General features: G+C 46.4%; 1 protein-coding gene across 1 annotated transcript in view; it reads right to left on the minus strand.

Moving 5' to 3' along the window:
* BSN (bassoon presynaptic cytomatrix protein) overlaps nt 1-26,431 on the minus strand; it is a 457,373-nt gene that overhangs the window by 264,836 nt on the left and 166,106 nt on the right. Inside the window, exon 3 of the mRNA XM_088479536.1 lies at nt 20,339-21,913. Within this exon, the coding sequence (XP_088335662.1) occupies nt 20,339-21,913 (1,575 nt within the window). The remainder of the gene's footprint in view (nt 1-20,338; nt 21,914-26,431) is intronic.

Consider the following 26,431-nt stretch of genomic DNA (forward strand, 5'->3'; position numbering starts at 1 on the left):
ATAGACGTTGCATTGTACATTAGTCACCAGGGAATAGACGTTGTATTGTACATTAGTCACCAGGGAATAGACGTTGTATTGTACAATAGTCATCAGGGACTAGACATTTTATTATACATCAGTCATCAGGGAATAGACGTTGTATTGTACTTTAATCACCAGGGAATAGACGTTGTATTGTACATTAGTCATCAGGGAATAGACGTTGTATTGTACATTAGTCATCAGGGATTAGACGTTGTATTGTACATTAGTCACCAGGGACTAGACGTTGTATTGTACATCAGTCACCAGGGAATAGACGTTGTATTGTACATCAGTCATCAAGGAATAGACATTGTATTGTACATCAGTCACCAGGGACTAGACGTTGCACTGTACAATAGTCACCAGGGAATAGACGTTGTATTGTACATTAGTGAACAGGGAATAGACGTTGTATTGTACATTAGTCATCAGGGAATAGACGTTGTATTGTACATCAGTCACCAGGGAATAGACGTTGTATTGTACATTAGTCACCAGGGAATTAAAGCTGTACTGTGCATTAGTCACCAGGGAATAGATGTTGTATTGTACAATAGTCATCAGGGACTAGACGTTGTATTGTACATCAGTCACCAGGGAATAGACGTTGTATTGTACATCAGTCATCAAGGAATAGACATTGTATTGTACATCAGTCACCAGGGACTAGACGTTGCACTGTACAATAGTCACCAGGGAATAGACGTTGTATTGTACATTAGTGAACAGGGAATAGACGTTGTATTGTACATTAGTCATCAGGGAATAGACGTTGTATTGTACATCAGTCACCAGGGAATAGACGTTGTATTGTACATTAGTCACCAGGGAATTAAAGCTGTACTGTGCATTAGTCACCAGGGAATAGATGTTGTATTGTACAATAGTCATCAGGGACTAGACGTTGTATTGTACATCAGTCACCAGGGAATAGACGTTGTATTGTACATTAGTCATCAGGGAATAGATGTTGTATTGTACATCAGTCATCAGGGAATAGACGTTGTATTGTACATCAGTCATCAGGGAATAGACGTTGTATTGTACATCAGTCATCAAGGAATAGACATTGTATTGTACATCAGTCACCAGGGACTAGACGTTGTATTGTACAATAGTCATCAGGGAATAGACGTTGTATTGTACAATAGTCATCAGGGACTAGACGTTGTATTGTACATCAGTCACCAGGGAATTAAACGCTGTACTGTGCATTAGTCACCAGGGAATAGACGTTGTATTGTACATCAGTCAACAGGGAATAGACGTTGTATTGTACATTAGTCGCCAGGGAATAGACGTTGTATTGTACATCAGTCACCAGGGAATAGACGTTGTATTGTACATCAGTCACCAGGGAATAGACGTTGTATTGTACATTAGTCCCCAGGGAATAGACGTTGTATTGTTCATCAGTCACCAGGGAATTAAACGCTGTACTGTGCATTAGTCACCAGGGAATAGACGTTGTATTGTACATCAGTCAACAGGGAATAGACGTTGTATTGTACATTAGTCCCCAGGGAATAGACGTTGTATTGTACATCAGTCACCAGGGAATTAAATGCTGTACTGTGCATTAGTCACCAGGGAATAGACGTTGTATTGTACATCAGTCAACAGGGAATAGACGTTGTATTGTACATTAGTCGCCAGGGAATAGACGTTGTATTGTACATCAGTCACCAGGGAATAGACGTTGTATTGTACAATAGTCATCAGGTACTAGATGTTGTATTGTACATCAGTCAGCAAGGACTAGGCATTGTATTGTACATCAGTCACCAGGGACTAGACGTTGTATTGTACAATAGTCTTCAGGGAATAGACGTTGTATTGTACATCAGTCACCAGGGAATAGACGTTGTATTGTACATCAGTCACCAGGGAATAGATGTTGTATTGTACATCAGTCACCAGGGAATAAACGTTGTATTGTACATCAGTCACCAGGGAGTAGACGTTGTATTGTACATCAGTCATCAGGGAATAGATTGTATTGTACATTAGTCACCAGGGAATAGACGTTGTACTGTACTTTAATCACCAGGGAATAGACGTTGTATTGTACATCAGTCATCAGGGAATAGATTGTATTGTACATTAGTCACCAGGGAATAGACGTTGTATTGTACATCAGTCATCAAGGAATAGACATTGTATTGTACATCAGTCATCAGGGAATAGACGTTGTATTGTACTTCAGTCACCAGGGAATAGATGTTGTATTGTACATAAGTCACCAGGGAATAGACATTGTATTGTACAATAGTAATCAGGGACTAGACGTTGTATTGTACATTAGTCACTAGGGAATAGACGTTGTACTGTACATTAGTCATCAGGGAATAGACGTTGTATTGTACATCAGTCACCAGGGAATAGACGTTGTATTGTACATCAGTCACCAGGGAATAGACAATGTATTGTACATCAGTCACCAGGGAATAGACGTTGTATTGTACATCAGTCATCAAGGAATAGACATTGTATTGTACATCAGTCACCAGGGAATAGAAGATGTATTGTACATTAGTCACCAGGGAATTAAACGTTGTACTGTACATTAGTCACCAGGGAATTAAACGTTGTACTGTACATTAGTTATTAGGGAATAGGCTTTATATTGTACATTAGTCACCAGGGAAAAGACTTTGCAGGGAGGCTAGGTGATACTAGTTTGCATCATATCTACTGTAGGACTGTTGGAGGCAGGTGATCTGTGCCCTGAGAGTCGGAGGATCCTCTGCCTGTGTGACGTGTCCTGCCCTGAGTGCCAGGAACCTCTGCAGTACAGGAACTGTGTATTGCTGTATGACACTACTACATCAGAGTGCGGAGCGGTATATCAGCCACCCTCACAGAGGGGGGGGGAGGGTTACTTTATTTTTTTCTATTTTTTTTTGAACCACTGATATTAAAGGTCTCTTTCTGTTACAAACTGTGAATAACCAGCAGCAGGAACACAACGTGACTTCTTTATAGCCAACCTGTGGCGAAGAGAACTGGGCTTGACCATATGAGAAACACTCTACAATGGAAAATATATTTATTTATATATACATCTATCTCATTACTTTTACAGGATTAAGGTAGGGGGTTTAGGATAAAGCCTCATGATTGGCATCTGTGACATTTCCAGTCATTATAATGTATAAATAACACTAGGGGTCCCCGCTGTTATAGCCACAGGAAGAGCTCCCACCTATCAGGCTATAACCGGAGACCTTTCTGTGGAGTTAACCAGCTAGATGCTTCACCCTAGCAATGATCTGATATACAATGTCATTGCTTCCATTTCACTGCAAGAGGACTATGTGAAACTGGTGCGAGTCCTCCCAAGAGTCACGTACGTACGTGTATGTATGTGTGTGTATATATATATATATATATATATATATATATTGTGATAGAAGCACTGGAGAAGCCTGGGATGGTATATATGTGTATCCTAGATTCCTATCATATGTGTTTTAAAAACCCCCAGAAAAGTCTGTTATGCCAAACAGACCAGAAGTGTCGGCTTTTGGTAAAAGCCGGATAAAGCGTACTGGGGGTGTGGATGTGAGAAGAGAGGGAGGGCTCCATCCACAGGCCATTCCAGGTGTTGGAGCTTTCAGTCTGAGAGCAGGCTGATTAGTAGTTGCACCTGGAAGTAGCTCAGATGAGCTGTGTTAGGTTTTGGTTGAGTGTCTCACATAACCTGGGGAGAAACAGACACTGAGGCTTGTTCAGAGACACTGTGATATGTGAAAGTTCTGTGTTTGTGGTAAGACAGTAGGCCCTGTCACTTGTAGAGAGGGAATAACCTGTCTAGTTAGTGCCCAGACGGGCTAGGATTTATTTTTATGTTTTGCTTATTTGGTTGTTTATATTGTACAATAAAACTGGTTCCGACCAGCTTGCATGAAAACCCTGGACTGGTGTGCTGTTTCCTGGCTGCTGTGTGTAAGGAGGTGTCCATCTGCCCCAGGAGAGGGACCCCCTACCCCGACTATATCACTATATGTATTGCACCGACACATAGCAGGACACTTCCATTCTCTGCAGCGTCACCAGTATAAAGCAGAGAGATATGAGATGTAATCACTGACATCTATCTGTACCACGCTCAGGATGGGCAGAGTAATTATATGGAAAGAGATTATATATGAGCATACATATTGTGAATGATCTGAAGCTCTGCACATTACACCTGAGGAAAGCACAGGCCTCTCTCCTTATAGCGATTGTGCACAGATAATTATTCCATAGCTATGATTACAGCCAGAGAGACCGGTGTATAATCACCAGGTCAGACCCTGTATAGGGTCCCTATAGGAACACTCGCACAGAGGAACTATGGGCCTGTATCAGAATTATCCGGTATTAGTGTCGCATCTCTGTCTTTGGACGCAAATATGCTAAGGCTGGAGAGGGCGTCTGAGGACAAGACACGCCCCCTGACAGCGTCACAGAACCGAGCGCCGCGTCAGTATAAATGACAACAATAAAACATACATAATATAAAACATTTATACAGAATTCACATGATAAAGTACACGGGACGATTTGGATATCAGTCCTCACATATGGACTATTATCAGGGGTCAGTTCAGCCTCAGCCAATAAGGAGGCAATAAATCAAAGTTCAGAACGTGTCCGGATAGAGCTAGATAGAGAGTCATGTCACAGTCCCTGGTACTGCAGTCCCATAGCAAGGTCTCCTCGCACAGTGAGCTGTTGGGGTCCTCGGTCTGGACAAAATTCATACAATAGGATAAGGCGAGAGGTCCTCAGCGGTATCCAGCGCTCGCAGTGTCACATCAGCGTCTCCCTGAGGAAAGATCCCTCAGCTTCATCAGTGTTACTCAACAGGCGCACACGGAGAAGGTCCGACTCATGGGCGTGTAATGGGGTGTCGCTAACGTGTTGGCGCACACAGAGACTTCATCGTTCACGCCAGAGGCCGCGCTCATATGGAAAATCTGCAGCTACAGAGCTGGTGCAACTGATGGTGGCGCCTAAAGATGTACCAGGCGGTATTACAGCATCTACGCACGATGGCAGCGGGCGTCTCAGTCCTTACACAGTCAGACGCACGGTTTTACACCAGGGAAGGGATTTGTAGACGGGCAACCACCAAAAGATGCGTCTGTGCCTGCGTCCCCGCTGAATCAGGCCCATTGTTTGGGAGTAATTGGGCCATGGCTGTGCCTGCGTGTCGGCTGAATCAGGGAGTAATTGTGCCATGGCCGTGCCTGCGTCCCCGCTGAATCAGGGAGTAATTGCGCCATGGCCGTGCCTGCGTCCCCGCTGAATCAGGGAGTAATTGCGCCATGGCCGTGCCTGCGTCCCCGCTGAATCAGGGAGTAATTGCGCCATGGCCGTGCCTGCGTCCCCGCTTAATCAGGGAGTAATTGTGCCATGGTCGTGCCTGCGTCCCCGCTGAATCAGGGAGTAATAGCGCCATGGCCGTGCCTGCGTCCCCGCTTAATCAGGGAGTAATTGTGCCATGGTCGTGCCTGCGTCCCCGCTGAATCAGGGAGTAACTGCGCCATGGCCGTGCCTGCGTCCCCGCTTAATCAGGGAGTAATTGTGCCATGGTCGTGCCTCCGTCCCCGCTGAATCAGGGAGTAATAGCGCCATGGCCGTGCCTGCGTCCCCGCTTAATCAGGGAGTAATTGTGCCATGGTCGTGCCTGCGTCCCCGCTGAATCAGGGAGTAATAGCGCCATGGCAGTGCCTGCATCCCCGCTGAATCAGGGAGTAATTGCGCCATGGCCGTGCCTGCGTCCCCGCTGAATCAGGGAGTAATAGCGCCATGGCCGTGCCTGTGTCCCTAATACTCAGAAATGAGTACTTGCAGTGTATAAAATAAGGACGGCAGTGACATTATACTGATTTATTATGCAGATCTATAACAGAGATTTATGTGCATTTTAGACACTTTCATTACACAGCGCGTCGCTTTATTTAGTGCAGTCTCAGCAAAATAATATGGCGCCTCTTATCCTGAGATAGGTTTATATTAGCTAATTCTCTTATCGCAGAATAACAGCACAGACGGCTTAGTGCAAATAACAGCAAAGAGCAGAACATGTCAGACTGTATCCGGCTGTAGAAACACTGAAGGTTCCCCATGTTCTAAGGCACAGACCCGGGCAGAGCATGGCAGTGGCACCGCATTCACATCCAGGTTCCTGCTGCTGGCGCCATCCTCCATTTACCTCAACTGAACCTCCCTACCCTCCTCTGATGCTGCATGGGCACGTCTGTTGTATATATTATATACATTGTGCGGATATCAGTGGTGTATATAATATATACTGTGCGGATGTCAGTGGTGTATATAATATACAGTGTGCGGATGTCAGTGGTGTATATTATATACATTGTGCGGATGTCAGTGGTGTATATTATATACAGTGTGCGGATGTCAGTGGTGTATATAATATACATTGTGTGCATGTCAGTTGTGTATAATATACATTGTGAGGATATCAGTGGGGTATATAATATACATTGTGCGGATATCAGTGGTGTATATATTATACACTGTGCGGATATCAGTGGTGTATATAATATACAGTGTGCGGATGTCAGTGGTGTATATATTATACACTGTGCGGATATCACTGGTGTATATAATATACAGTGTGCAGATGTCAGTTGTCTATATAATATACATTGTGCGGCTATCACTGGTGTATATAATATACAGTCTGCAGATGTCAGTTGTCTATATAATATACAGTGTGCGGATATCAGTGGTGTATATAATATACAGTGTGCGGATGTCAGTGGTGTATATAATATACAGTGTGCGGATGTCAGTGGTGTATATATTATACACTGTGCGGATATCAGTGGTGTATATAATATACAGTGTGCGGATATCAGTGGTGTATATAATATACATTGTGCGGATATCACTGGTGTATATAATATACAGTGTGCGGATGTCAGTGGTGTATATAATATACCGTGTGCGGATGTCAGTTGTCTATATAATATACATTGTGCGGATGTCAGTGGTGTACTGTACAGAATATGCATTGTGCGGATGTCAGTGGTGTATATAATATACAGTGTGCGGATGTCAGTTGTCGATATAATATACATTGTGCGGATGTCAGTGGTGTATATATTATACACTGTGCGGATATCAGTGGTGTATATAATATACAGTGTGCGGATGTCAGTGGTGTATATATTATACACTGTGCGGATGTCAGTGGTGTATATAATATACACTGTGCGGATATCAGTGGTGTATATAATATACAGTGTGAGGATATCAGTGGTGTATATAATATACAGTGTGCGGATATCAGTGGTGTATATAATATACAGTGTGCGGATATCAGTGGTGTATATGATATACCGTGTGCGGATGTCAGTGGTGTATATAGTATACAGTGTGTGGATGTAAGTGGTGTATATAATATACACTGTGCGGATGTCAGTGGTGTATATAATATACAGTGTGCGGATGTCCGTGGTGTATATAATATGCACTGTGCGGATATCAGTGGTGTATATAATATACAGTGTGCGGATGTCCGTGGTGTATATAATATACACTGTGCGGATATCAGTGGTGTATATAATATATAGTGTGCGGATATCACTGGTGTATATAATTTACAGTGTGCAGATGTCAGTTGTCTATATCATATACATTGTGCGGATATAAGTGGTGTATAAAATATTATTGTGCAGATGTCAGTGGTGTATATAATATATATTGTGCAGATGTTAGTTGTCTATATAATATACATTGTGCGGATATCACTGGTGTATATAATATACAGTGTGCGGATGTCAGTGGTGTATATAATATACCGTGTGCGGATGTCAGTTGTCTATATAATATACATTGTGCGGATGTCAGTGGTGTACTGTACAGAATATGCATTGTGCGGATGTCAGTGGTGTATATAATATACAGTGTGCGGATGTCAGTTGTCGATATAATATACATTGTGCGGATGTCAGTGGTGTATATTATATACATTGTGCGGATATCAGTGGTGTATATATTATACACTGTGCGGATATCAGTGGTGTATATAATATACAGTGTGCGGATATCAGTGGTGTATATAATATACAGTGTGCGGATGTCAGTGGTGTATATATTATACACTGTGCGGATGTCAGTGGTGTATATAATATACAGTGTGCGGATATCAGTGGTGTATATAATATACAGTGTGAGGATGTCAGTGGTGTATATAATATACAGTGTGCGGATATCAGTGGTGTATATAATATACAGTGTGCGGATGTCAGTGGTGTATATAGTATACAGTGTGTGGATGTAAGTGGTGTATATAATATACACTGTGCGGATGTCAGTGGTGTATATAATATACAGTGTGCGGATGTCCGTGGTGTATATAATATGCACTGTGCGGATATCAGTGGTGTATATAATATACAGTGTGCGGATGTCCGTGGTGTATATAATATACACTGTGCGGATATCAGTGGTGTATATAATATATAGTGTGCGGATGTCAGTGGTGTATATAATATACAGTGTGCGGATGTCAGTGGTGTATATAATATACAGTGTGCGGATGTCCGTGGTGTATATAATATACACTGTGCGGATATCAGTGGTGTATATAATATACAGTGTGCAGATGTCAGTTGTCTATATAATATACATTGTGCGGATATCACTGGTGTATATAATATACAGTGTGCAGATGTCAGTTGTCTATATAATATACACTGTGCGGATATCAGTGGTGTATATAATATACAGTGTGCGGATGTCAGTTGTCTATACAATATACATTGTGCGGATATCACTGGTGTATATAATATACAGTGTGCAGATGTCAGTTGTCTATATCATATACATTGTACGGATATAAGTGGTGTATAAAATATTATTGTGCAGATGTCAGTGGTGTATATAATATACATTGTGCAGATGTCAGTTGTCTATATAATATACATTGTGCGGATATCACTGGTGTATATAATATACAGTGTGCGAATGTCAGTGGTGTATATAATATACTGTGTGCGGATGTCAGTTGTCTATATAATATACATTGTGCGGATGTCAGTGGTGTACTGTACAGAATATGCATTGTGCGGATGTCAGTGGTGTATATAATATACAGTGTGCGGATGTCAGTTGTCGATATAATATACATTGTGCGGATGTCAGTGGTGTACTTTATATAATATGCATTGTGCGGATGTCAGTGGTGTATATTATATACAGTGTGCGGATGTCAGTGGTGTATATAACATACAGTGTGCGGATGACAGTTGTGTATATAATATACATTGTGCAGATGTCAGTGGTGTATATAATATACATTGTGCGGATGTCAGTGGTGTATATAATATACAGTGTGTGCATGTCAGTGGTGTATATAATATACAGTGTGCAGATATCAGTGGTGTATATAAAATGCATTGTGAGGATGTCAGTGGTGTATATAATATACAGTGTGCGGATGTCAGTTGTGTATATACTATACACTGTGCGGATGTCAGTGGTGTATACAATATGCATTGTGCGGATGTCAGTGGTGTATATAATATACAGTGTGCGGATATCATTGGTGTATATAATATACAGTGTGAGGATGTCAGTGGTGTATATAATATGCATTGTGCGGATGTCAGTGGATATATAATATACAGTGTGAGGATGTCAGTGGTGTATATAATATACAGTGTGAGAATGTCAGTTGTGTATATAATATGCATTGTGCGGATGTCAGTGGTGTATATAATATACAGTGTGCGGATGTCAGTGGTGTATATAATATACAGTGTGAGGATGTCAGTGGTGTATATAGTATACAGTGTGTGGATGTAAGTGGTGTATATAATATACACTGTGCGGATGTCAGTGGTGTATATAATATACAGTGTGCGGATGTCAGTGGTGTATATAATATACAGTGTGCGGATGTCAGTGGTGTATATAATATATAGTGTGCGGATGTCAGTGGTGTATATAATATACAGTGTGCGGATGTCAGTGGTGTATATAATATACAGTGTGCGGATGTCCGTGGTGTATATAATATACAGTGTGTGGATGTCAGTGGTGTATATAATATACAGTGTGCGGATGTCCGTGGTGTATATAATATACAGTGTGTGGATGTCAGTGGTGTATATAATATACAGTGTGCGGATGTCAGTGGTGTATATAATATACAGTGTGCGGATGTCAGTGGTGTATATAATATACAGTGTGTGGATGTCAGTGGTGTATATAATATACAGTGTGCGGATATCAGTGGTGTATATAATATATAGTGTGCGGATGTCAGTGGTGTATATAATATACAGTGTGCGGATGTCAGTGGTGTATATAATATACAGTGTGCGGATGTCCGTGGTGTATATAATATACAGTGTGCGGATGTCAGTGGTGTATATAATATACAGTGTGCGGATGTCCGTAGTGTATATAATATACAGTGTGTGGATGTCAGTGGTGTATATAATATACAGTGTGCGGATGTCAGTGGTGTATATAATATACAGTGAGCGGATGTCAGTTGTGTATATAATATACATTGTGCGGAGGGGAAACGTGTGTGTTGGATGTGGAACCCTTTATAAGCGGTTGGTACGAGCAGAGACAGCAATGTAACGTTCCTGCGGTTGGTGCAGTTTGCTGCAGAACATGATGCTACTAGTGAATGCAGTTATGAATTAACGCTTTATAGAGACATATTAACCCCTTAACTGACAAATATCTTTTAAAACGTCCTCAGAAATTGTTGATTTGTTTATTGAGTGAAGAAAAAGTATTTAAACAATTATTGCACTAGTTTAAGGGAAAAAAATACACCAAGTGGGTGGGGAGCACCACCCTGGGGGCGTGTCTAGCAGACACCTGGAGCATCATCCCCCGTGGCAGTATCACCCTTGTAGCCATAGTTATTCCTGTAGCAATTGTCATCCCCTGTAGCATTCCCCCATACTGCATTCTTGATGCCCCTGTAGGAATACCTCCAATTGGTTACCATAGGTCCACAGTACAGTATTACCCCACCCCCAGTGTCCGTATGTTCCCACTCGGAGGGCCTGATTCAGAGCCGGACACTATTTGCGGACGCTCGTTCTTAAAAAGGGGTCGGATATTTAAATTGAGCGCTCGCTCTTTGCGGTGTGTTGACGCCTCTATGTCTGAGCGAGCGTCCGGAAAATGCACTCGCTATTTTGTAAAGATGCCCCTTTGCCGTTCGCATCACACGTCATCTCCGTTATTTATTAGATTAATCGGGAACATCGAAAGGCGTATGAACTGCTCGCAGTGCTTGTGGTAGGATTTTCTTACCACTATCACTGCGAGCAGTTCAGGCTAAAAGACAACTAAGTGATGTGGTCGATGACGCTGCTTTGTTAATTATGCTCTCCCATTAAACGCCGTTTTGACCATTAGGCACGCCTGTGTTCGGATCTCCACTCCCCGTTTTCAAGCACCTTCTCCTGTTACCACCCACAAACGCCTCATTCTGTCAATCAAATTAGCAGCCCCTCAGTGAAGCCCATCTGATGGCCGCTGTGCCCCATGTGCCCACCAGTGTGTCTGTGAGAATAGAATCCATTGGTTTCCCAATGCTATACAGAGTCTGATCAGGGGTGGGCACAGTTCTGTCTGTGGAGGATCTCGAGGTCTCTGTGTGTGGGTGACGCTATGATCTGCACACTGCTATGTCTGTATCAGTTGTGATATTCTCAGGAATAAATGACAATCCCCCCTCCCCTGTGTAGCTGCCCAGTCACAGCAGTGCACAGTGTCAGAGGCAGGAGGAGTGCTGGGTACCCTACGTGCTCTTACTCCTCATTGCTAGAATACACAGCAGAATAGAGTGTCAGCGGGTGGGTGTAGGGCAGCTTTACCTGCTCTCCTGGCAGGCTATCACGTTCTCCTGCACACCTGCGGTCTGATAGGAGAATGACACAACACTGAGCCGTGACAATGGCATTACTATAATAGCCAGATACTACGTATAAATCTACACCCAGAGGCGCTGCCCATTGTGTCCTTCCTGTCGCTGCTTCCATCAGAACAATCACCGTAGTGCAATGATGTAACGCTCAGCTACAGAGGGGCAGTAATGCGGAGACTGGCGTCAGCGACTATTGCTGTGATTTTGCTCATCTGCTGTACATTATATATATTATATGATTATGGATTATAAATGCGGGTGAGGCCATCCCGTGATCGGAATGTCATAGATCAGATGAGGCCAATGAGACAATAAAGGATGTATATAGGTTTATATGCCAGTCACCACAGTGTATGCTGGTATGTTGGGGTAACGGTGAGACAGAGGAGAGAGAGGACCCTTGTGTCCTTCTTCTGGCGCCATTCCCCAAACTCACAACATGAGTCCCTCACAAAAAAACTCTCTAAGGCCTCATTTCATTTATAGGCCGGAGATAGACAATCAGCGAGAGTGCGCTCGCTCGGAATCAGGGCCGTCCTCCATGAAAATGGAGCGGCCTCCTGGCCGCTCGCATAGCTGTGGGTGACCACCCACAGCATATGCGAGCGTCCATGATGATGGTCGCGATGGCCTTGACCATCGGGCTTGCGACGGAGACCCTGCGGTAGGGTCTCGCTGCCGCAAGCCCTATAGTGATTTTAGCTTTATCAGAGCCAAAATCACTCCCACTGACATCACTAGTGATGTCAGTGGGAGTGAACTCAGTCACTAGTGATGTCAGTGGGGCCGGACCCAGACCGTCTGGCAGGCACGCCCCCAGCACGCCCACCAAAGGGGGCGTGCTGTCAATCAACATCGACAGCATGACCCCTTTGGTGCGAGACCCGGAGCGATGGAGAGCCCGTCGCTATCCGAGTCTCGCGCATGCGCACGACGGAGCTCCCTCCGTCATGCGCATGCGCAGTGGGGGAACATCGACCTGCTTGCGAGCGTCCTGTGCTCGCGAGCGGGTCTGAATGACCTCCTATGTACAGAGCACAAGGATGAACAGGACATTTCCCCAATCAGGTATTATTATGTATCTGCAAGATTTCCATTATCATTGATTTATGTGCAATTTCCTCCTCGCCATTCACTAATCACTTCCTCCCTGGAAGGCAGCGCAGAGAGGCGTTACCTGCCACGTGTTATTATCACAGCTCTAACTCATTATAGAGGACTGCGCCGCGTTCATGTGTAGCAACAGACGCCCATCGTATCAGTCTAACAGGGATCACCGGAGGGATTGGCGCAATAGACACGAGACACCCAGGGAAGGTCCTGCACCTCTCTGTACAATATACGGATGGTAAACGCTGTCTCTGCTGCCGTTCCCAGCCTGCCGTCTACACTGACTGTATCCCGCTGGCAATTTTCATACTTTGGGCCTGATTCACTACCGATCGCAACTGCGATTCCACATGCATGCATCGCAGCACGTGTGCATGAACTAGCTACCGCGATCGGGACTGCGTTTGCAGTGACTACACAGACCTATCGCAGCGTAATTGACAGGAAGTGCCGTTTGTGGGTGGTGACGGGGGTGTGATCGGCAAAACGCAGGCGTGCCAGTGGGTTTGGACGCTGTTGCAGGGGCCTGAAAACAAGGCTGAGACACACCCCAAGAACAGGGCTGAGACACGCCCCAAGAACAGGGCTGAGACACGCCCCAAGAACAGGGCTGAGGCGCGCCCCGAAAACAGGGCTGACACGCCCCCCCAAAACAGGGCTGAGACACACCCCCCCAAAACAGGACTGAGACACGCCCCACAAAAACAGGGCTGCGACGTGCCCCGAAAACAGGCCTGAGACACGCCCCTCAAAACAGGGCTGAGACACGCCCCTCAAAACAGGCCTGAGACACACCCCGAAAACAGGGCTGAGACACGCCCCGAAAACAGGGCTGAGACACGCCCCGAAAACAGGGCTGAGACGCCCCAAAAACAGGGCTGAGACACGCCTGCATTTGAGTCGCCACTCTTGTTGCGGCCCACAAACGCTCCCTGTCTGTCCATCACTTTGAGAACGCTCACTGCGAGTGACATCGGTAATTAATCTTGACGCATGCACAGATTACTATAATCACTGGACGGTGTGATCATCGGCATCGCGGTCATCTCTAAATGAGAATGTTATTGATGTATAATATCTAACATACTGTACATACCTAATAATCTACATGTTACACAGTCCCAATGATCTATATGTAATATTACCCAAATGACTGGGATGCTATAAGCTGCCATGATCCGCCCAATATATCATTCAAAAGTCCAGCACATTATACAGCCACCTATAGTCCAGCACAATTGGCCCACATGCTTTATAAAGTCATTATATCTCATACAGCTGCTAGTGATCCACACATGACACACGTCCAAAGGCCGGCATGTTCTATAACCACTGGTGAGACATATTATCCATCCACATTTCATACAGGAATGATAAATATATCACACAGGTGTAATGCTGTAACGCAATGGCCGGCATGTTCTATAACCACTGGTGAGACATATTATACACCCACATTTCATACAGGAATGATAAATATATCACAAGGTGTAATGGTGTAAAGCAATGGCCGGCATGTTCTATAACCACTGGTGAGACATATTATACATCCACATTTCATACAGGAATGATAAATATATCACCCAGGTGTAATGCTGTAACGCAATGGCCGGCATGTTCTATAACCACTGGTGACATATTACACATCCACATTTCATACAGGAATGATAATGATATCACACAGGTGTAATGCTGTAACGCAATGGCCGGCATGTTCTATAACCACTGGTGAGACATATTATACATCCATATTTCATACAGGAATGATAAATATATCACACAGGTGTAATGCTGTAACGCAATGGCCAGCATGTTCTATAACCAAAGGTGAGACATATTATACATCCACATTTCATACAGGAATGATAATGATATCACACAGGTGTAATGCTGTAACGCAATGGCCGGCATGTTCTATAACCACTGGTGAGACATATTATACATCCACATTTCATACAGGAATGATAAATATATCACCCAGGTGTAATGCTGTAACGCAATGGCCGGCATGTTCTATAACCACTGGTGAGACATATTATACATCCACATTTCATACAGGAATGATAAATATATCACCCAGGTATAATGCTGTAACGCAATGGCCGGCATGTTCTATAACCACTGGTGAGACATATTATACATCCACATTTCATACAGGAATGATAAATATATCACACATGTGTAATGCTGTAACGCAATGGCCGGCATGTTCTATAACCACTGGTGACATATTATACATCCACATTTCATACAGGAATGATAATGATATCACACAGGTGTAATGCTGTAACGCAATGGCCGGCATGTTCTATAACCACTGGTGAGACATATTATACATCCATATTTCATACAGGAATGATAAATATATCACACAGGTGTAATGCTGTAACGCAATGGCCAGCATGTTCTATAACCAAAGGTGAGACATATTATACATCCACATTTCATACAGGAATGATAATGATATCACACAGGTGTAATGCTGTAACGCAATGGCCGGCATGTTCTATAACCACTGGTGAGACATATTATACATCCACATTTCATACAGGAATGATAAATATATCACCCAGGTGTAATGCTGTAACGCAATGGCCGGCATGTTCTATAACCACTGGTGAGACATATTATACATCCACATTTCATACAGGAATGATAAATATATCACCCAGGTGTAATGCTGTAACGCAATGGCCAGCATGTTCTATAACCAAAGGTGAGACATATTATACATCCACATTTCATACAGGAATGATAAATATATCACACAGGTGTAATGCTGTAACGCAATGGCCGGCATGTTCTATAACCACTGGTGAGACATATTATACATCCACATTTCATACAGGAATGATAATGATATCACACAGGTGTAATGCTGTAACGCAATGGCCGGCATGTTCTATAACCACTGGTGAGACATATTATCCATCCACATTTCATACAGGAATGATAAATATATCACACAGGTGTAATGCTGTAATGCAATGGCCGGCATGTTCTATAACCACTGGTGAGACATATTATACATCCACATTTCATACAGGAATGATAAATATATCACCCAGGTGTAATGCTGTAACGCAATGGCCGGCATGTTCTATAACCACTGGTGAGACATATTATACATCCACATTTCATACAGGAATGATAAATATATCACCCAGGTGTAATGCTGTAACGCAATGGCCGGCATGTTCTATAACCACTGGTGAGACATATTATACATCCACATTTCATACAGGAATGATAAATATATCACCCAGGTGTAATGCTGTAACGCAATGGCCAGCATGTTCTATAACCAAAGGTGAGACATATTATACATCCACATTTCATACAGGAATGATAAATATATCACACAGGTGTAATGCTGTAACGCAATGGCCGGCATGTTCTATAACCACTGGTGAGACATATTATACATCCACATTTCATACAGGAATGATAATGATATCACACAGGTATAATGCTGTAACGCAATGGCCGGCATGTTCTATAACCACTGGTGAGACATATTATCCATCCACATTTCATACAGGAATTATAAATATATCACCCAGGTGTAATGCTGTAACGCAATGGCCGGCATGTTCTATAACCACTGGTGAGACATATTATACATCCACATTTCATACAGGAATGATAAATATATCACCCAGGTGTAATGCTGTAACGCAATGGCCGGCATGTCATACAACCAGCAATGATTCATATTGTACAGACACAATGAGCAACAATGATATTACATTAAGCAGCCCCCAGTCACCAGTGTTATATAGTATCATAGCCTATAATGTCCAGGCCAGGGTGGTACACACAGCAGTCACCATCACTCTCAGCACAACCCTGGACGATACATGACGATCTGATTGACCCCTTTAGAAGCAGAGTCACCATAACTAGGAGATGAGCTACTTATGGCAGTTCAGAAAAACTTACACTGAATAATACATTTTCCCTGGTTATATGCACTTACCTTGCAGTGAGGGGAGAAATAATATTATTACACAGCTAAGAAAGAGCACAAATCATTGTCCGCAGATGAACATTCATCTTGTCACAGGGCCCGATTCAGTAAGGATCGCTATTGTGATCACAGCTCCGTAATCGCACTCAGGTCTGCTGAGAAAATATGCTAATGACTGCGATTGCAATGCCAGCATACAGATGCCCACTGCCTCCCTCTACCGCTATCTCACATCCATAATACCTTGTAGCCCTGCGCATACATCGGTAACATGGAGTAACATCGGCCCCTCACGCTGATTTACAGCAGCCCTGACCTTACTAACCTCGTGCCCATGCAACGGCATTCAAACGGACCAGCACGCCTGTGTTTATCCGACCACTCCCCAGTCACCACCCCCAAAACGCTCACTGCCTGTCACTCATTCTGCCACGGATCTCCGTGGTCTCCGTGATCGCAGTGGTTCCTTCATGCACGCGCATGCAACATCGGCCAACTGCGTGCGCTTCAGCAATAGCGATCCTTAATGAATCAGGCCCTCAGTCTTAAAAAACTCTCAGTAGACAATAACAGTAACAGTGAGAACTAGAGATTAATAAAATCTAATATTACAGCCGCCATCCCATATTTTTATTATGTTTTTAACATAAATCACTGTTATGGGCCAGATCTGGGTAATTATCATTGTCCCTGGGCTTGTTTCTACTGTCTGTTATTAGTTATCTTATAGTCCTGCACACTGTTATGTGACTGCCATGGCAACCACAGTCACATGACACATAATGTAGCCCTCACCCAATCCTCTCCTATTTATATCTCTGACCTTATCTCCCTTTATACTCCCACCCACCCACTTTGCTCCATAATAGATTGCCGGCTCTCCTACCAACTGATTACTTTCTCCCACTCTCACCTCCAAGACTTTGCCCGTGCTGCTCCCCACCTCTGGAACTCTCTCCCTCTCCCTATCAGACTCTCCACCTTTCTACAAATCTTCAAACGGGCTCTCAAGCCCCCCTACTTCATCACTGGCTTCCAGCTCCCATCCTAACCTGCTGCTCCATGCTCTTTGCCTCTCCCCTCTGTGTCACCCATCTGCCCCTCCCCTTTAGACTGTAAGCTCTCACGAGCACGAGCAGGGCCCTCTCCCCTCATGTGCTTTTCCCTCCCTCACTTATATCATCATCTCCTCACCACTGCCTACAACTCGGGGTGCGATCTATAGTGAAGCAGGACCTGTGACCGCTGATGCAGCAATGTTTATAAACCTTGTGCATGACTTGTAATGTTCTGCACTGTACGTCGCTTTTATCTTGTTTTGTTCATAGAGTTTGTGCTTATTTACTTTGTAAGGCGATGCGGAGCCCTTAATGGTGCCGTATAAAGGATAATAGTGAGCAGGGAGGCTTTGGAACATCCCTCTAAGATCTGTCTGCACTGTGACGTTCCATCACATGGCATGCTGAGTGCTGGGAGCCTGTGTGTGACTGGCAGACATACTGGATGCCCCTCCAGAGAGATTTTGATAAGAAGATAATGATTTGTATCACTGTACCTGCACCTATATGGTGGGAGGGGTTGGGGGTGGGGAGTTGGGGGAGTGAGGGGGTTTCAGGCAGACATTATTATTCCACTTGCCTGATAAAATAGAAATGTATAACATTAGGTAACACACATAGCAGCATGTTTGCATGTGGATTAGACATTCTATACCGAGTAGTTGTTCCTTGTATCACAGTGTGAGCATGGGGTGTAATTCCACGTAATTCCTCTCCGGCTACATTCAGCTCCACCCTGGCTCCAGTGTATCACCATCTGCAGGGTCCTCAGCAGTGACAATGCAGCAATGTGCTGTAACATCTAAGTACAGTGAGGGGATCATGTAAACTATCTGTTTCCAGGGTCAGGTGTTTCATGAATCACTGTGTAATAGGCTATAGATGTCTGGCACGGCCGCTGGTACAGCCCCACCCAGAGTAACATCAGCAGCTCTACATCTGTGTGCATCTGTGTGCAGAGCCAGCTACGCAGATCCATGGAATATAGTCACAGGAACAGCATCATCCCCTTACAGAAGAACTACAACCCCCCATGTCCCCAGCTCCAGAGCTCGGGGGTGGTGCTCCCTGGACAGTCGGACACCAGACATGGGGACACCATGGGGGGGCTTTGCAGCTATAAGAACATGGCGACAGGTCAGATTCTCTCATGGACAGTAGTGTAAATTCCCACCACAAGGCGGCAGGCAGGAGGGAGTGATGGGAGATATAGGAGTAACATATTGGCCTATCTACCACATCCTACAACTGTTACTGAACATAGTTCCTTTCATTTCTGTGCTTCACAAATGGTAACAACCCAAATGCACGTACAGAATATATCACATGTCACTACGGTGACTGTATATGTGAGCGGGGAGTGAGGGGAGGACGCTGAGGGTGGGAGGTGATGGTCTCAGCCATGAATAAGGTCTGGCCTCTATGGCTGAGAGTAAAACTAGCAATAAGACTGAATTCAGCAATCGGATCAGACGCCCCGTGTAACCACCGGACCAAGCGGTACAGAAATTCATCGGATGGTCGTAAAGACTACATGAAATGTGTTAGAAATGGTGAATGTGCCAAACTCTATAGATTAGGTGATATGAGAGTACCGTCGGCTTCAGTTTTCTTCCCTTTGGCAGCGCTGAGAATATGGGGGATAATAGAGGATGTGTGATTACGCAGGTCCGGGGGGTTGTGTTGTAATAGTGAGTAAGAAGGGAACCTCGGCATCGCCGTGCCTGTGATAGGCAGAATAAGACGCCCAATATCCTGCCAAAAGCTTCTAATGTCAGGACAGCAGCACCAGGCGTGGTTACCGGCGCAGCAAAGTCACCAATTTCTCCAGGAATATTTTGCGGAGCTGGAACAGCCGCAAAGGGACAACTGTAGGAAAGCAACTGTAACAGGCGTCTTCTTCTACTCTGACACAGTCTGGACCTACAGCGAACTTCTCCCTGAACTTAGAAGGGTGGGTAGGGGATGCGGGCACTCAGGATCCCGGCGGTCAGAATACAGACACCAGCATCCCGACAGGGTTAGGACACCGACATCTGTCGGTAAGTATCCTAACCATACCCACCCCCCCCCCACAGCCTAAGCCTAACCCTCTCCCCAAGTGCCTAACCCTCCCCTTCCCCCCAGTGCCTAACCCTCCCCCTAACTTCTCTCATTTTATTTTATGGACACCTCCTATAAGAATGAAGTGAAACAAATCTAGCCCTATATACATAGTATGATGCAATGAAAGCGCGTTCTTACCTCCACCAAGTGTGGTGTTGGGTTGAAGCCGCACATGTTGCAGACTTGCTTCTTACAGGACGTGCAGCTGTTGTAGTTGGGGGGATCGCTGGAACTCACGTTAAGTTCTGTCTTACACAATGGGCACATAACTTTCGGCACATCCTTTGGCTTAGTGTGCTCACTCTTACCAGGCTTGTGAAGAGGGGAGCTCTCGGCCCTGCTTTGTGCAGCAGACACTGGTCCCTGGGGTTTAGCGCCTATGTCCTTGCTTGCATCACTAAAGACTATTTTTGGAGGCACTTTTCCAGGGGACTGCTGGCTTGATGGGGTTGTTTCGGGGACAGAAATTAGCGTGCTCGCCTGGTTCAACAGGGAAGCTCCAAAGCCAAACAGCTTTCCAGTCAGTCCCTCCTGTGTCTGATCATGGGTACCATGGGATGACGGGGCCGGGGTCTTTGCAGGGGAACTCCCTGGAGTCTTCCTCTGTTCACCCGGTGAAGGCTTTACTTGAGCATGCAGCGGGGAGCTCCGGGGGATATCCTGAGGGGCTGTAGGTTTTGGGTGTCCTTGGCTTATTTGTTCTCTTTGTTGGGTTGGTTGAGCTTTACCTGGTGGATGAGACATGCTTGAACTTTGGATATTTTCTGTCTGCATAGTCCCAGGCGATGACTCCATACCACCTCTTACCTGGGACTGGTATTGAGTTTGGGGCTTTTGGTGAACTTGTGTTTGGTTTGGGGTGTGTGGTTTGCCTTGGGCTTGTTGTTTATGTTGGACTTGTGACTGATACTGGGACTTCTGATGATGGTGGCTCTGTGTGCTACCTTGGGATTGGCCCTGTGGCTGAGACTGGGTACGGTGCTGTGAGTGGGGCTGCGGATGGTGCTGCACCTGGGACTGGAGTTCAGTCTGCTGTTGAGGGTGTTGTGGCTGTGGGTGATGCTGCGGTTGAGCTTGAGGCTGATGCTGTGGGTGGTGTTGAGGCTGAGGGTGGTGCTGCGGTTGCGGCTGTTTCTGCGGTTGAGGCTGTGTGTGTTGCTGCGGCTGCTTGTGTTGCTGAGGCTGTGTGTGTTGCTGCAGATGAGGCTGCATGTGTTGCTGCGGCTGCTTGTGTTGCTGAGGCTGTGTGTGTTGCTGTGGGTGATGCTGTGTGTGTTGCTGCGGCTGAGGCTGGGTGTGTTGCTGCGGCTGCTTGTGGTGCTGCGTCTGTGTGTGTTGCTGCGGCTGAGGCTGTGTGTGTTGCTGCGGCTGCTTGTGTTGCTGCGGCGGTGTGTGTTGCTGCGGCTGAGGCTGTGTGTGTTGCTGCGGCTGCTTGTGTTGCTGCGGCGGTGTGTGTTGCTGCGGCTGAGGCTGTGTGTGTTGCTGCGGCTGCTTGTGTTGCTGCGGCAGTGTGTGTTCCTGCGGCTGTGAATAGGACAGGGGCAGCTGATGAAGTGACTGGGATAGAGGAGGAGGTTTTGATTGTTTGGCAGGAGACTGTGAAGGAGACAGAGGAGAGTGGAGTTGCTGCTGGCTCTTTGATCTGGTTGCTGTTGTCATGTCCATTCCAAGAGCTCTCTGCATCTGGCAATTCAAGCACAGCCATTCCTTCACCTGTACAGGAGACACAGAACAGACCATTAGTGGACAGGACGTGGCATAGCGCAGTATTCTCTGTGTTCTCACAAAAGACACCCAGGGCCTGATTAAGAGGTGGACACGGTGCCGATGTCAGACGTAGTGGAGGGAAGTTTTGGTACTACGCATATGTCTAAGTTGCATAGCGCATGTGTTACAATTGTCTCCACGCAGGGAGTATTAAAAATGTAGCGGGAGGTGACATTGAGGTGTCAAAGCGAACGCACAGGGTTGGTCCGCATTATGGGTGTGTTAGGCGAGTGTCGCAGGCGTGTCCGTGAAAGTGGTTATTTACACAGATGCTGACCACTCACATAGGGGGCTGTACTCAGACAGAGGGCCTGATTCAGGGCCGCTCGTAAGTGGCCGCTCGTTCGCACTGAGCGATGTTCTCACAACTGCGCATGCGTATGGGTTGTAATGCGCATGCGCAAAAAAGTCATTGCGATCGGAAATCGTGAGCTCGTAAAACAACGAGGGGCTGCTAATTTGATTGACAGAATGTACCGTTTGTGGGTGGTAACAGGGGAAGGTGCTTGAAAACGGGGGAGTGGAGATCCGAACGCAGGCGTGCCAAACGGTCAAAAGGGCGTTTAAAGGGTGTGCATAATTAGTAAAGGAGCGTCATCGACCACGTCACTTGGTTCTCTTTTAGCCTGAACTGATCGCAGTGATTGCGTTAAGAAAATCCTACCACAAGCACTGCTAGCAGTTCAGATGCCTTTCGATGTTTCCGATTAATCTAATAAATACCGGAGATGACGTGTGATGCGAACGGCAAAGGGGCGCCTTTACAAAATAGCGAGCAAATTTTTCGAACGCTCGCTCAGACATAGAGGCATCAACACACCGCAAAGAGCGAGCGCTCGATTTAAATAGCGGGCCCCTTTTTTAGAACGACCGTCCGCAAATAGCGTCAGGCTCTGAATCAGGTCCAGAGACCATTCTCTGCCACAGGGCTGCTACCAGTGTCAATGGTGCAACCGATTGTGGCGTCCAAGAATGCGCTAATCGGTATCACTGCATGTATGGACGCTGAAAGTGGGTGTCCTTAACATATGGGCGCCTGACGCAGCAAATCAATTGTTGTTCCGTTCGAACATGAGAGCAGCCGGTGCCGATATTCCCCTCAGAGCAGAAATGTGTGAAAAGTCCGTGTGCGCCTTAACCAGGACTTAGACAGGTCTAGTCTCTTTACGCGGCTAAGACCGGTACTTTTGAGAGCAACAAGCTCGCTAAATAATGGACGTCCAAAACAATTAAATTACTCCATGCGATGCCTATTATCGCCGCGCAAAGAACAATTAAATTCCCCCCAAGTGAAGGACTTTATAGCGGCATTTACATAAAGTCACAGATGGTCATCCGCCAATAAATGCAGCTGCAGGCGCTTGTGTACATGTGTGCGTCCCGCCCCCAGCGCATAGTACTGACTGAGAGCTGCCTTATTCCCAGCCCATGTACCCAGCACCTACCTGTAATCACATCTGAGTCCCGCCCCCAGCGCATAGTACTGACTGAGAGCTGCCTTATTCCCAGCCCATGTACCCAGCACCTACCTGTAATCACATCTGAGTCCCGCCCCCAGCGCATAGTACTGAGTGAGAGCTGCCTTATTCCCAGCCCATGTACCCAGCACCTACCTGTAATCACATCTGAGTCCCGCCCCCAGCGCATAGTACTGACTGAGATCTGCCTTATTCCCAGCTCATGTACCCAGCACCTACCTGTAATCACATCTGAGTCCCGCCCCCAGCGCATAGTACTGACTGAGAGCTGCCTTATTCCCAGCCCATGTACCCAGCACCTACCTGTAATCACATCTGAGTCCCGCCCCCAGCGCATAGTACTGACTGAGAGCTGCCTTATTCCCAGCTCATGTACCCAGCACCTACCTGTAATCACATCTGAGTCCCGCCCCCAGCGCATAGTACTGACTGACAGCTGCCTTATTCCCAGCTCATGTACCCAGCACCTACCTGTAATCACATCTGAGTCCCGCCCCCAGCGCATAGTACTGACTGAGAGCTGCCTTATTCCCAGCCCATGTACCCAGCACCTACCTGTAATCACATCTGAGTCCCGCCCCCAGCGCATAGTACTGACTGACAGCTGCCTTATTCCCAGCTCATGTACCCAGCACCTACCTGTAATCACATCTGAGTCCCGCCCCCAGCGCATAGTACTGACTGAGAGCTGCCTTATTCCCAGCCCATGTACCCAGCACCTACCTGTAATCACATCTGAGTCCCGCCCCCAGCGCATAGTACTGACCGAGAGCTGCCTTATTCCCAGCACCAACCTGTAATCACATCTGAGTCCCGCCACCAGCGCATAGTACTGACTGAGAGCTGCCTTATTCCCAGCCCATGTACCCAGCACCTACCTGTAATCACATCTGAGTCCCGCCCCCAGCGCATAGTACTGACTGAGAGCTGCCTTATTCCCAGCTCATGTACCCAGCACCTACCTGTAATCACATCTGAGTCCCGCCCCCAGCGCATAGTACTGACTGACAGCTGCCTTATTCCAAGCCCATGTACACAGCACCTACCTGTAATCACATCTGAGTCCCGCCCCCAGCGCATAGTACTGACTGACAGCTGCCTTATTCCCAGCCCATGTACCCAGCACCTACCTGTAATCACATCTGAGACCCGCCCCCAGCGCATAGTACTGAATGAGAGCGACCTTATTCCCAGCCCATGTACCCAGCACCTACCTGTAATCACATCTGAGTCCCACCCCAAGCGCATAGTACTGACTGAGAGCTGCCTTATTCCCAGCCCATGTACCCAGCACCTACCTGTAATCACATCTGAGTCCCGCCCCCAGCGCATAGTACTGAATGAGAGCGACCTTATTCCCAGCCCATGTACCCAGCACCTACCTGTAATCACATCTGAGTCCCGCCCCCAGCGCATAGTACTGACTGAGAGCTGCCTTATTCCCAGCCCATGTACCCAGCACCTACCTGTAATCACATCTGAGTCCCGCCCCCAGCGCATAGTACTGACTGACAGCTGCCTTATTCCCAGCTCATGTACCCAGCACCTACCTGTAATCACATCTGATTCCCGCCCCCAGCGCATAGTACTGACTGAGAGCTGCCTTATTACCAGCCCATGTACCCAGCACCTACCTGTAATCACATCTGAGTCCCGCCCCCAGCGCATAGTACTGACCGAGAGCTGCCTTATTCCCAGCTCATGTACCCAGCACCTACCTGTAATCACATCTGAGACCCGCCCCCAGCGCATAGTACTGACTGAGAGCTGCCTTATTACCAGCCCATGTACCCAGCACCTACCTGTAATCACATCTGAGTCCCGCCCCCAGCGCATAGTACTGAATGAGAGCGACCTTATTCCCAGCCCATGTACCCAGCAAATACCTGTAATCACATCTGAGTCCCACCCCAAGCGCATAGTATTGACTGAGAGCTGCCTTATTCCCAGCCCATGTACCCAGCACCTACCTGTAATCACATCTGAGTCCCGCCCCCAGCGCATAGTACTGAATGAGAGCGACCTTATTCCCAGCCCATGTACCCAGCACCTACCTGTAATCACATCTGAGTCCCGCCCCCAGCGCATAGTACTGACTGAGAGCTGCCTTATTCCCAGCCCATGTACCCAGCACCTACCTGTAATCACCTCTGAGTACCGCCCCCAGCGCATAGTACTGACTGAGAGCTGACTTATTCCAAGCCCATGTACCCAGCACCTACCTGTAATCACATCTGAGTCCCGCCCCCAGCGCATAGTACTGACTGACAGCTGCCTTATTCCCAGCTCATGTACCCAGCACCTACCTGTAATCACATCTGATTCCCGCCCCCAGCGCATAGTACTGACTGAGAGCTGCCTTATTACCAGCCCATGTACCCAGCACCTACCTGTAATCACATCTGAGTCCCGCCCCCAGCGCATAGTACTGACCGAGAGCTGCCTTATTCCCAGCTCATGTACCCAGCACCTACCTGTAATCACATCTAAGTCCCGCCCCCAGCGCATAGTACTGACTGAGAGCTGCCTTATTCCCAGCTCATGTACCCAGCACCTACCTGTAATGACATCTGAGTCCCGCCCCCAGCGCATAGTACAAACTGAGAGCTGCCTTATTCCCAGCCCATGTACCCAGCACCTACCTGTAATCACATCTGAGTCCCGCCCCCAGCGCATAGTACTGACTGAGAGCTGCCTTATTCCCAGCCCATGTACCCAGCACCTACCTGTAATCACATCTGAGTCCCGCCCCCAGCGCATAGTACTGACTGAGAGCTGCCTTATTCCCAGCTCATGTACCCAGCACCTACCTGTAATCACATCTGAGTCCCGCCCCCAGCGCATAGTACTGACTGAGAGCTGCCTTATTCCCAGCCCATGTACCCAGCACCTACCTGTAATCACATCTGAGTCCCGCCCCCAGCGCATAGTACTGACTGACAGCTGCCTTATTCCCAGCTCATGTACCCAGCACCTACCTGTAATC

This window comes from Taudactylus pleione, unplaced genomic scaffold (assembly GCF_031769625.1).
Source record: "Taudactylus pleione unplaced genomic scaffold, aTauple2 ptg000239l, whole genome shotgun sequence".
Classification (NCBI taxonomy): domain Eukaryota; kingdom Metazoa; phylum Chordata; class Amphibia; order Anura; family Myobatrachidae; genus Taudactylus; species Taudactylus pleione.